The following is a 12,856-nucleotide window of genomic DNA, read 5'->3' on the forward strand; positions in this document are numbered from 1 at the left end:
CGACCCACCTAGTGGGTCCCGACCCACAGTTTGAGAAACACTGCTGTACAGAATTGTAGCGTAATACTTAGAATTCCAAATCGACTTCCTATGTCTTTCGATCTGTATTCGCTCTGGGTCCCAATCGCCTCCTTCCTCATAAATCAGCACTGGAATATCTTATTAAATCTGTTCCGCTCTCAATGATACCGCAGTCGCCAATTATCATAAAAAGTCACAACTTTCTATCAGCTCACAGGCACACGTTCTTTGCTAATTTAGTCATTCCTGCTCTTTTCCAAACCTTAACTAACCATCCCCTTAATGAAGGTGCCGGAACCTCTCTCCGTGTTCTTTTTTTATCCTCTTTGCAATGATTATTTTAGCTGTTTTTTCTTTAAAAAAAAATAGATCTTTAACCAATTGTCTATATTTTGTAATGGAGCTGGCTGTGCTTGTAGCTGGAGCTGAAGCACGTTCTGTTCCCTGACATTGCTACTGGATAGGTGGCTGGGGTGGGTGGAGGTGCATTCCTGTGGGTGGAGGTGCACTCCTGGGCTTTGGAGCAAAGCATTGGGTCTTCCTATAGCACCCCCCTTACACTTGATGGCATACTGGGTGCTATTTAAGTTTACTCACCTAGAGATTTTCAACCAGTGTGCTATGAACTGTCTGTAGGTGTGCCAGAGGAGTTTGGGAGAGGGTCACTTTCTGGTAGGGCTATTGGGGCATGTGCGCAACCCCCCTTCGCTGGCGTGTGTCCAAAAACTAGTGGTGCGCCTTGACAGTTTTAGCACCTTCTCAGTGAGCAGCGAGATGAAAAAGGTTGAAAATAGCCGATCGAGGGATTTATATCCACTAAAATTGAGTGTTGGGAGAGTTAGAACAGACAAAAGAAAATATTTCTTTACCCAGCGTGCAATTAAACTGTGGAACTCCTTGCTGCAGGATATGGTGATGGCGTCTGGCCTTAATGCCTTTAGAAGGAAATTGGACAGACTTATGGATGAAGAGTCCGTCACAGGTTGCAAGACACGATGGGTGTACGCATCATCCTGATTTTGGAAGTAGGCTATCTCCGAATGCCAGATGCAAGGGCGTGGCAGCAGGATACGGGTATGTTGTGTGCTTCCTGAGGCATCTGGCACCACTGTGAGATGCAGGAAGCCGGATTAGATGGGCCGTTGACCTGCTCCAGCAAGGCTCTTCTTCTGTCTATCTTAACTTTCAGCTCCTCAAAGTGCTCCCCATGGGCAGCTTACAGTAATTAACTCGATTGCTACCACCTATACTGAGGGTCGGCATGCCCACGTGGACCATTGAAAGGACTTCTGCCCTTAGAAAGGAACTTACCTGGCTCACCTCTGACACTAACACCGCCCACAGAAGCTGTTCCCACACCCTGCACTGGGATTGAACATCTAGAAACTAGACAGGTGGGACCCAGAGCTGAAGCACAAATGGTGCAGGTGTATCTATATCAATATTTTTTTTTTCCAAAGGGGTCCTCCCCCCAGCAATACCCTCTGACTGCCTCCATGTTGTCTGCTGATGTTTCTGCAGACTGGGTGCCAGAAATGAGAGACTGGCTATTGTCAATGGTTGGCAACCTTCAGTCTCAAAAGACTATGGTATAAGCCTACAGCACCCGGTACTCCCAGGCGGTCTCCCATCCAAATACTAACCAGGCCTGACCCTGCTTAGCTTCCAAGATCATGGTATAAGCCTACAGCACCCAGTATTCCCAGGCGGTCTCCCATCCAAACACTAACCAGGCCTGACCCTGCTTAGCTTCCAAGATCATGGTATAAGCCTACAGCACCCAGTATTCCCAGGCGGTCTCCCATCCAAGTACTAACCAGGCCTGACCCTGCTTAGCTTCCGAGATCAGACGAGATCCCGCACGTGCAGGGTAACAGTTGCTGCTTATTGTCAGTGGGGACAGTGGAAGCGCGTGCTTTTGCCCGGATCTCTGAGCCGGAATGGTCCCCAGGTGCTCTGGTTCTCAAGCCCCCTCCTCTCGCCCCCATAGGCACGCTCAGTCTGCCAGGCCTGGCTGCTACCCACCCGTCCCTACCCTTGACCCCAATTCCAGCTCTCGGCAGTATGGTGGGTGGTGGCTGTTTGACGGCAGCTGGGCTGCGGAGAAGTCGTCCTGGGATCCGGTGGGAGAACCGCCACATGTTGCCAGGGCTGGCGGGTGAGCAGTGTGGCTCTGTCTCCAGCCACATCCTCCTTTTCCTCCCCCCCCCCATTCCAGACACTTTCAAATAAATGCCTTCAAATAAACTTGGAGGAGAGGGAGGAGCCAACGCTCCTTTTGCCTTTTCACACCATCCCTGTCCGGGTTTTGTCTCCTCTCCCCGCACCACCTCCCCTTCTGCCGCATTCAATAGGGGCACAGCAGGCCCCGTAACCAGGGGAGATGGGGCCTGTGCCCGGCTCTCGCTGGGCCTGGGAATTCCAACAGCTTTTTCTGATGTCTTTGCCAATTGATGGGCTCCCTTCAATGGGAACCGGCATACTGGCGGAGTGGGCTAAGGAGGAATCCAAGGCAGGTGGGGATGAAAAACCAGTGGGAGAATCCAGCTCGGGTGTCCCTGGTGACTGGGGGTCCATCCTCCACACCCCCAAAAGAAAGCTGCTTCACTTGTTGTTATATTGGGTACGATCTAAGAACCACTAGGTGCCATTGGCAGTGGGCACTTGCAGGCCCTTTCACCAATAACCCCAGCAGGGAAGCCAAGCGATGCATACGCTGGGAAATGTGTGAATGCCCTATTGCCTTTGTGTCTCTCCCACTTCCCACCCCTCGAAAGGGGGCGTGTGGTTCAGAGGCAAGCTGCTTGGGCCCTGATCACGTATTTTATTTATTTTATTTTTTCACATTTTTACACTGCCCTTCCTGCAAGGAGCTCAGGGTGGTATGGATACGGTTTGTCCCCTTCTTTTGTCCTCACAGCAACCCTGCGAGGTTGGCAAGGCTGAAGGAGTGTGACGGGCCCCAAGCCACCCAGGAAGCTTCACGGCCGAGTGGGGATTTGAACCTGGATCTTCCAGGAATGGGTGACTTTAAGCAAATTGAACCAATTGCTTCTAATTGGGCCCGGTTCCTAATAGGTTCCAGTGCTAGGGTCATTTAAACCCAAATCCTAAACAACTTTCCAGCACTGGCATAGCTGTGCCAATCGAGTGTGTACTGTATCCTGCAGTTGGGTGGAGATCATGAAGGCCTCCTCAAAGTAAGAGAATGTTTGTTCCCTTACCTTGGAGCTGCATTGCCCTTAATGTTGGTGCTGGAAAGTGGGTTAGGATTGCACCCTTAGTCTTGTATATAATTTTATGTTAAAATGTGCTTAGTTCCATCTGGTCCATTAACTCACATGCACTTTTGAAGTGCATATTTTGATTTATTTCCATTCTATCATAGAGATATAAAGTCTATAATGAATTTTATCATTCATCCAAACATCTCAAAGGCTACAATTGTGTACACACTTACCTGGGAGAAAGCCCCGTTGACTATCATTGTTAAAAATATAGACATAGTAGCCTGTTAAATGTACAATTCCCAAAATGCGATCACGTACCATCGTGGGTAGCATCAAGTCTACTAAAAATAAATCTGCATTGGAATGAAAGGGAACCCACCTGAAATTGGAATGAATGAGAACCCATCTGAAATTGGCTCGGACCCACCTAATGGGTCCCAGTTCACAGTTTGAGAAACATTGTACTAATGTCTCTCTCTCTGTACGTTATTAAATAGACATATTTAATAGACATAGAAACAGAGACGCCTGCGTCGGCTCGGTCATGTTGTGAGAATGGATGATGGCCGGATCCCAAAGGATCTCCTCTATGGAGAACTCGTGCAAGGAAAGCGCCCTACAGGTAGACCACAACTGCAATACAAGGACATCTGCAAGAGGGATCTGAAGGCCTTAGGAGTGGATCTCAACAGGTGGGAAACCCTGGCCTCTGAGCGGCCCGCTTGGAGGCAGGCTGTGCAGCATGGCCTTTCCCAGTTTGAAGAGACGCTTGGCCAACAGACTGAGGCAAAGAGGCAAAGAAGGAAGGCCCATAGCCAGGGAGACAGACCAGGGACAGACTGCACTTGCTCCCGGTGTGGAAGGGATTGTCACTCCCGAATCGGCCTTTTCAGCCACACTAGACGCTGTTCCAGAACCACCATTCAGAGCGCGATACCAGACTCTTTCGAGACTGAAGGTTGCCAACACAATTTAATAGACATATGATCTGAGTTTGGCTTTGATCCTGGAGACCCTACCCCACAATTTTATTTTTATCTATTTACTGCACTTTCGCGCCATCCTTGCATCCATCTAAATTCCTTAAAGCATCCCCCCCTCCCAAAATATAGCTGCGTTCCCGTAGACTACGCTGTGTAAGGCTTGACGCCCACACAGCGCGATCTGCTGGAATTCATCGACATTTTATGAAATGACAGTGACGCAACAAAGCCAGCTTAGAACATCGGGGGTAAGAGGGTAATTAAATCCTGTGCATAAATTTAGTCGGAAATTTGCACAAACCGGTGGTGTGAACGGGGGATTCGCACATTGCCAACTCGGCGTGCGACGTCTTGAAGTTAAAGCGGGAAGGAACCCGAGCGGACGATGACAATGTCAGACAGGTAGCATGTTCATTGGCTGGCCAGCATGTGCGCCTCTGATTGAAATTAGGTCTGTGTGCTGGGTCGCATACAGGGAGATTCTGTAGATTAACCAGACAACATGCAGAATGCCTCGGCTTAATTTACACTCTCTGCCTTCCGTTGCTGGTAATCTGTTGCCTTGAACATCATCTAGAACAGTGTTTCTCAAACTGTGGGTTGGGACCCACTAGGTGGGTCGTGAGCCCATTTCAGGTGGGTCCCCATTCATTTCAATATTTTATTTTTAATATATATTAGACTTGCTGCTACCATGGGATGTGACTGCATTTGGGGAAATGTTAACAGACCTGTGCTTTTAAAAGAATCTACAGCGTAGCTTGTTAACAATGATAGTCAATGGGACTTACTCCTGCGTAAGCGTGGTTAGGATTGCAGCCTAGGATTGTTAAAATTTTCCTGCTTGGTGATGTCACTTGCGGCCATGACATCACTTCCAGTTGGGTCCTGGCAGATTCTCCTTCTAAAAACTGGGTCTTGGTGCTAAATGTGTGAGAACCACTAATCTAGAAGCTTCTGCTAGTTAGTATCCTGGTGCAATGTTGAATGCATTGGTTGGCAACCTTCAGTCTCGAAAGACTATGGTATAAGCCTACAGCACCCAGTATTCCCAGGCGGTCTCCCATCCAAGTACTAACCAGGCCTGACCCTGCTTAGCTTCTGGATCTCTGCTTTGTCAATATCAGTGGTTGCCGGTATATTTCAGGATGTTGTTCCTGGCACTGGCCTTGACCTTGTAAGCCCTAAAGGGCTTGAGATCAAAATGCTTGAAGGACTGCCTGGCCTTATATGAACCGTCTCTCCCTTGCGATCAGTAGAGAGGACCTTCTTGCATGTCCCACTATAGGCAGAGTTTGTGTCACCCAGCTTGGGAGGACACCCCCATATTGGACCTCCTCCCATGCAGTGGGTGGGGCAACGCCCCAAGTGGTGGGCTTGCTGTACCATTGCTCTACCCCCCTGCTGCCTTTTTGGCTATAACTTTTGATAGAATAGAGGAATTTCAACGTGGCTTATTTCACTACATTCTGCATGAAACTACGCATCGAATGATATATAACATGACAATATTATTCAAGAATAGGTTGGTTGGCAACCTTCAGTCTCGAAAGACTATGGTATAAGCCTACAGCACCCGGTATTCCCAGGCGGTCTCCCATCCAAGTACTAACCAGGCCTGACCCTGCTTAGCTTCCGAGATCATGGTATAATCCTACAGCACCCGGTATTCCCAGGCGGTCTCCCATCCAAGTACTAACCAGGCCTGACCCTGCTTAGCTTCCAAGATCAGACAAGATCAGGAGATAGTGTTCAGTATAGGGAGATGGTTGGCAACCTTCAGTCTCGAAAGACTATGGTATAAGCCTACAGCACCCGGTATTCCCAGGCGGTCTCCCATCCAAGTACTAACCAGGCCTGACCCTGCTTAGCTTCCAAGATCAGACAAGGTGTGTCATGTGCAGGGTAACAGGAATAAAATTTTTTTTAAAAACTTTGGCCAGTAGTAGTGTCATTCCCCCCCCCCCCCGTACACATCACCTGGTGCAGCCCTCACCACCCCGCACCCCCTAGTGATGCCACTGACCAGCATTGATGTGTGAAAGGGCCTTCTTGGTGGTGGCACCCAATCAGTGGAATCCCTTGCCCAAGGATGTGAGCCTGTCTCTATTTTTTGTCACTGTTTCTGCTACAGCTAAAGACTTTTTGGTTTCATTCACCTTCGGGGATCTAATTGATATTTCTGGTTATGCATGGGCTACTTTACTATTTCTGCCAATTATAGCGTATTTCTGAGAGAATTTGCAGTTGCTCTGGCTTGTCATTGCTTTTTTTGTGTGTTATTTGAGTTTATTTTTAGAGCCATTTTTAATTGTGTTGCTTCTAATATGTTGTTAATAGCTATCCTGAGTGCCTCCCACTCAGGAGGGGAAATGTGGGATATAAATCTTTTTAAAATGATAAAAATAAAATAATTATGATTTTCCATCTTGATCATCCAGTGTGCAAATGCCCTCCAATCTCGTGGTGTTCAAGGTAGCTCACATAATGCAAGGATAAAAATGGCCTGACGATACAATGTCTAAAAACAATGAATCAAAGAGAACCACTGGGGGGGCGGGGGGCAGATGGAGTTGGGCAGTTGGAGATGGAACATTACCATTGAGGGAGGGAGCTGAATCTCCAGTGGCAGGGAGTTCTGCATGCTAGGCACCACCACAGAGAAGGCCCTTTCATGCAATGCTGCCAACTTCACAGTGACTGAAGGAATGTACAAGACGTTCTCCTGAGATTATTGCAGGGGGTGGACAGTTTCTTATCTGGGGATGGGCAGGCGGTCTTTAATTCATCCTAAGCCATTTTGTTCAAGTTCTCCTCACTTTTGTGTGACCGTGTACACTTATGCACAGTGTTTATGCACATTTCTTCATTGCCCATATATAGAGCATTGCACAGGGGCTGATCTCCTGGATTGTGGAAGGTTATTGGTAATTATAGTTGTCTCGAAGGCGGGGTCAAAGGTTAAGAGGCACCCAATGACAGCCACTAAATGACAGGACAGAGAGATTGACTGTGTGTTGATGGAATGCGCAGGGAGGTCAAAACGACAGGAAATGACTCTGAGACAAGGTGCTTGTTAGCCATCTGAAAAAAAGTAAAATGAACATTATTGTTGACCTGAGAAGTGCACGTTACGTCAGAGAGCATGGTGTTCAACAACAGGGTCAGCTGGATAAGGAGAAGATGTGCATGAAGGAGGGCATTTTCAGAGGACAAGAAGGGGGCAGGAGAGAAGTATTTAACCCATTCCCAACCCACAGCTTTCATGGCACCCCCTCTCTGACCATTTGCCTCCATCCTCATCCCCTCGTGGGTCCCAAGTATAGAAATAAACCTGACTGGGGAGGAAGGGAACCCACATAGGGCCATCTTGTCCATGATGCATACCTCAGGTGGTGAATTGGGGGGAACCCACGCCTGCCTGCCCGCCCACCACCATTGTTCCTTCTTCTGTCCCTCCCTGAATTTGAAAAGGAAGGGGAGAATGAAGTGGAAGAGGTAGTGTATTGGAGAGGGTAGTTGTGACACTCTAGCCCACCTCTTCAGTGTCACTGTTCAGAGACCCTCTAGCCCACCTCTTTCCTCTCTTCCACTTCTGCTCCATTCCCCTCTTTCTTTTTGAATCCAGGTTGTGGGTGAAAGTGGTGGCAGGGATCCATCCCGGGGGAAGAAGTTGTGGGGAGTAGCAAGCAGGGAGAGGATTAAGCACTACTCAGTTACCTAAGTCTTGAAATGTCCCTCCAGCCTGACGCTCCCATTATTCAAATTGGAAACCATATTTGCTAAGGCAATGCCTCCTTTTGCTGCAAATATCAGTACAGTGGCCCTGATCCACAGAAAGTGCGTCACTCTTAAGTCTCACTGAGATCAAGGACCTAAGTTGGTCCTGATCTAACGTTGCACTGGTTTTTCAATGAGACTGAAACACACATCAACTCTTTTGTAGGTTTAGGCCCAAATGACTGAAAGACCTGGGCTGCTAGGCCCAGCAGAAGTACATAGGACCAGGGCCGGCCCATCTGTAAGGCCAACTGAAACAATTGCCTCAGGCAACAGCTTGATGGTGGGGGTGCTCATCTCTTTCTACCTGCTTGCTTTCACTTCTCCTCCTCCTTTTACTCTTTGGAATGGAAAAGGAAGAGGGGCACAGAGAGGAAGAGTAAAGGCAGAGAGGAGGAGGTAGGTAAGGGTCATCATCAGGTAAGGGGGCAACATTTAGCATGGCATCCCAAGCATCAGGAAGTCTTGGACCAGCCCTGCATAGGACATAACCAACTTAATGCATCTTTTAAGTGCCCACTGACACCCACCTGTGTTTGTGCTAGCCTTGTGGAGGGCCCAAGGGAAAACCTGGGTGAGCTCATGGAAGGAAGCAGGTAGAGCCAAGACAATAATTACCTCCGGCGGGAGGCAATCTGGGTACCATGAATGGAGGTGAGATTCTGGCATGGACAGCAGCTGCGGAGGGAGGACAGGAGCATGAACATCGGAAAAATAAACAGCATGCTAACGAACTGCTAATTAAAGCTTAATTTTCCAGACAGTAATAACTTGCCGGCCTCGTGGGAAAGAAGATTTTCCATTGCAGGAGTTGTGCCTGTGCTTCCTCATGTCGGCTTGGCTACAGAGCTGACTAAGTGCCCAAATGCACAAACCAAACTGCTCAGGGGGGCGCCAGGTTGGAAGCATCCCAACAAGGTAAGGTTCTGGTGGAGGGGCCTGGGTTCTCACCAGGTGATGTGACAAGGCTGCCAAGCCTTGATCAGTGAAGAACCTTGAAAAAGAGGGAAGCAGGGCCCAGCATCAAAGGGGCAGAGTCTAGCAGTAGCATCACTAGGGGGTGCAGACCACACCAAGTGACACCATGGGGGGGGGGTGAAACCAAAAGTTCCAGAGTCCAGGTCTACCTGCCCAGTAGACCTTGCTGCCCTGTCAGACCTTTCCTTCACAAACCCAGGTTTTCCCATCTCCAGAGGCCAGATCTACCAAACGTCCTGAGACTAAGGCCAGGTGTTCCTGCCTGGTAGACCTGGCCTCCCAGTTGGCCCAGCCTCTGACTTTTGCTCTCTCTGAAGGCCTGAGGTCTACCCAGCAGGAGAGTGGAAGTTGGCTGGCTGGGCATATTGGGCATACTCAGAGCTCCAGGGGTATGCTTGGTCCTTGAGGTGAAACCGTGAGCTACCGCACTGGTTGGCACCAACCCTAGTAACACCACTGGAATCCAGTGATAGCCCACCAAATGGTTTAAGATGAACCTTTCCTGTCTGTGCCCCTGAGAAATGGGGGGGGGGGGAAGGCTGGAGATACAAAGTCATTTTGGGAGAAAACTGGCAATGTGATTATTGAGTTGAAGGTGCTTGGTCAGATATATTACCCTGCACATGCCACATCTCATCTGATCCTGGAAGCTAAGCAGGGTCAGGCCTGGTTAGTACTTGGGTGGGAGACCGCCGGGGAATATCGGGTGCTGTAGGCTTATACCATTGTCTTTCCAGACTGAAGGTTGCCAACCAAGCAGTAACACAAGACTTGAATTATGGGGGAAGGTAAGGGGGAATTTTCATGAAATCTACAAGTTTTGTTTTCAACGCTCCCTGAGTTTTATCACATTACGTCCTCCCACGTAGGTTCCCGAAAACAATAGTTAATGAACCTGGCACAGAAATTGAAGGGGCTGGACCTCCTCTGCCCCCTATAATTCCAGCGTTAGGATTCATTAAAAAAAAATATTAAAAACCAGAAGCGTAAAATGCAGGCAATTTATTTTTTTAAAAAACTTAACCTAGAGGAATTTATATGGAGAGTTTGAAACGGCAAGGACTGTGTTGAAGGGGAGGTGCATTCGGTGGGGGTCTTCGGATTGGTTTGTCCGAAATGAATTTGATGGGTTGATAAGTGGATGCGATATGCAGAAATGTGTTAATTAAAGTGTGAGGAGGAGGATTTTTCTCCACGTCATAGGAAGATACATGGGAAAACGTGGTCTACTGTCATCACCTGCTTGGTGTCTCCCATTGATTTCATATGACTGAAGCCTTCCAGAGTTGACTGTGTGCCTCTCCAGTGGATCTGCCCTCCTTTGTAGTGGGGCTGCGTGTTTTCCCCCAGCCAGTGTCCCCATGGCTTGTTGTCCCCTTCTCCTCTTTCTTCGCCCTCTTCCAATGTGTGTTCCTCCTCTCCCTCATCCCCTTTGCCTGTGGCCTGTTCCCTGTTGAGGACTTCCATACAGAAGTGACAGGCCGGATGATGGACGGTGTGCGCGGCCGGTCACCCATCTGCTTCCCATACGGGGACAGCATGGCCGAGAGCTGTCCTCTCGGTTGGGGATGGGATGGGATGAAGCTATTCCAGATGGAGCTTCTCCTCCTCCTCCTCTACAGCCCTGGCAGCCATCTTTGCTTGGGATACACAGGGGGAGGGGAAGGGGGGGCGGAGAGGGGGTGATCCTCATTGGTCAGGCTTCTTTATCTGTATTCATGAGAATAGCGCAATATGCCATTCCTGAACTGTGGGGGGAAATTATAGTGCCAATGTGGGAGGCAGAGATGAATGGTTTGAATTGTGGAATCGAGGCAGGCAGGGAAGATTCCGGAATCCTGCTCCCAGCTTCCTCCTTGGTGCAAATGGGATTGTAAAAAGTTGGGAAAGGTGACTAGTGGTGTAAGTTTCTAAGGAACTTTAGAGAACGACTGTCATGTGGTCTGATGAATGGTTCGGAAACCAGGTTCGCAATGCTTTGTGTGCATTACATGCAAGGCTGGCTGGAAAATGTCTTTCCTTTTCTCTTTTTTCTCTCCCCCCCCATTTATAACCCAACCTTTTGGGTCCACTGGGCCCCTCCAGGCAACATGCAATCACCTTTATTACCATAGTTATGATGGCACATCGGGTTGCGCCACCATAAAGTTGCGCCGGGCGCCACGGAATGCCGACGCGACAAGTCCTTGCTTATACAGTTTGTCATCTCTCAAGGCGAGGTGCGAAGTCACGAGAGCAGGACAGGAAGAGGGGAAAGGGATCATATATCCTTCAATAATGTAAAGCCAATTTAAAGCACAACCAGCCAAGAGAAAACAATAAAAGCCAGATAAGGAATGAATGAGAATGGACTGGGGACTACTGGCTGACAGCCCTCTAGTTTCATCACACTTGCTGGCTGGTTGGGCTCCCACTGGGAGGAACTTAACTCGCTCCTCGCTTGAGTGGTGTTTCCAGGGATCCAGGCCAGCGTGCCTGCCCCTGTGGCTTGGTAAAGCCTCTCTCTGGGCTCTGTCTGGGCAGAAGGGGGGGGGGAGCAGAATAGCTGGGGAAGGAAGGGGCAGACTCTGAGCTCACCAAAAGCACTTCCAGTCATCTGAGCATCAGAGCATTCATTCAGCAGGATCAAGTGGTAGAGCTTTTCCTGGTGTGTTGGGGGAAGGGGTGCATGTCTGAATATTCCCCCAAAGGGGGGGGGATCTCCTCTCTACTGGCATAGTGCCATAGGTCAGTGGTCTTCAACCTTTTTTGTGCCATAACCCCAATAAATATATGAGACTGGTGTACCCTCTGCCGATTACACCCCTCGCCCAGGATCCGATCTAACTGCCGCCCACCCCCTGTTGCCACCTGCCCCATTTTCCCATACCTTTTGTGTCTTCACAACAACCCTGTCCACTGATGTATGGATCGCTTGAGTGATCTCGTGTGATCTTGGAAGCTAAGCAGGGTCAGGCCTGGTTAGTACTTGGATGGGAGACCGCCTGGGAATACCGGGTGCTGTAGGCTTATACCATGATCTCGGAAGCTAAGCAGGGTCAGGCCTGGTTAGTACTTGGATGGGAGACCGCCTGGGAATACCAGGTGCTGTAGGCTTCTACCATAGTCTTTCGAGACTGAAGGTTGCCAACCGTCTCCCTATACTGAACACTATCTCCCGATCTTGTCTGATCTTGGAAGCTAAGCAGGGTCAGGCCTGGTTAGTACTTGGAGGGGAGACTGCCTGGGAATACCAGGTGCTGTAGGCTTCTACCATAGTCTTTCGAGACTGAAGGTTGCCAACCGTCTCCCTATACTGAACACTATCTCCCGATCTTGTCTGATCTTGGAAGCTAAGCAGGGTCAGGCCTGGTTAGTACTTGGATGGGAGACCGCCTGGGAATACCGGGTGCTGTAGGCTTATACCATAGGCTTTTGAGACTGAAGGTTGCCAACCACCAACCAGGCCTGACCCTGCTTAGCTTCCAAGATCAGACAAGATCAGGCATGTGCAGGGTAACAGTTTCTGCCCACATGCTCTTGGATTCCCCACCAGATGTTCCTTCTACACAGGTTTGTAGAGTCTGCATAGGGCTTCTTTTTCACAGAACTTATTTCATGAAGGACCCTGATGCAGATTGAGATCACAGCCCCTCACCCCAGGCAGAGGAGGTGTGATCACTTCAGCGTCAAAAGAGCCAGATGGGATTTTCATCAGGAAGGCAGCTCAGGGGGAAAGTAAAAGAGTCCCTTTGGCTTTAGATCCATCTCTTAATAGTGGACAACGTCGGTGTAATTTGGCTCCAGGAGCCTGAAGTGGTACAGTCTAGAGAAGCAATGTTGCCAGTATAAACTGATTGCTGAGGCAGATGGTGCAGTGGCGGT

At 49.2% G+C, this 12,856-nt stretch overlaps 1 protein-coding gene and 1 pseudogene across 1 annotated transcript in view; both read left to right on the forward strand.

Moving 5' to 3' along the window:
* The first annotated feature begins 1,016 nt into the window (after window positions 1-1,016).
* Window positions 1,017-12,856, forward strand: part of NPHS1 (NPHS1 adhesion molecule, nephrin) — a 76,674-nt gene continuing 64,834 nt past the window's right edge. The window contains exons 1-2 of the mRNA XM_066638809.1: window positions 1,017-1,095; window positions 2,012-2,179. Of these exons, the coding sequence (XP_066494906.1) occupies window positions 1,017-1,095; window positions 2,012-2,179 (247 nt within the window). The remainder of the gene's footprint in view (window positions 1,096-2,011; window positions 2,180-12,856) is intronic.
* On the forward strand, window positions 12,270-12,392 carry LOC136661932 (5S ribosomal RNA; annotated as a pseudogene).

This window comes from Tiliqua scincoides, chromosome 10 (assembly GCF_035046505.1).
Source record: "Tiliqua scincoides isolate rTilSci1 chromosome 10, rTilSci1.hap2, whole genome shotgun sequence".
NCBI lineage: Eukaryota > Metazoa > Chordata > Lepidosauria > Squamata > Scincidae > Tiliqua > Tiliqua scincoides.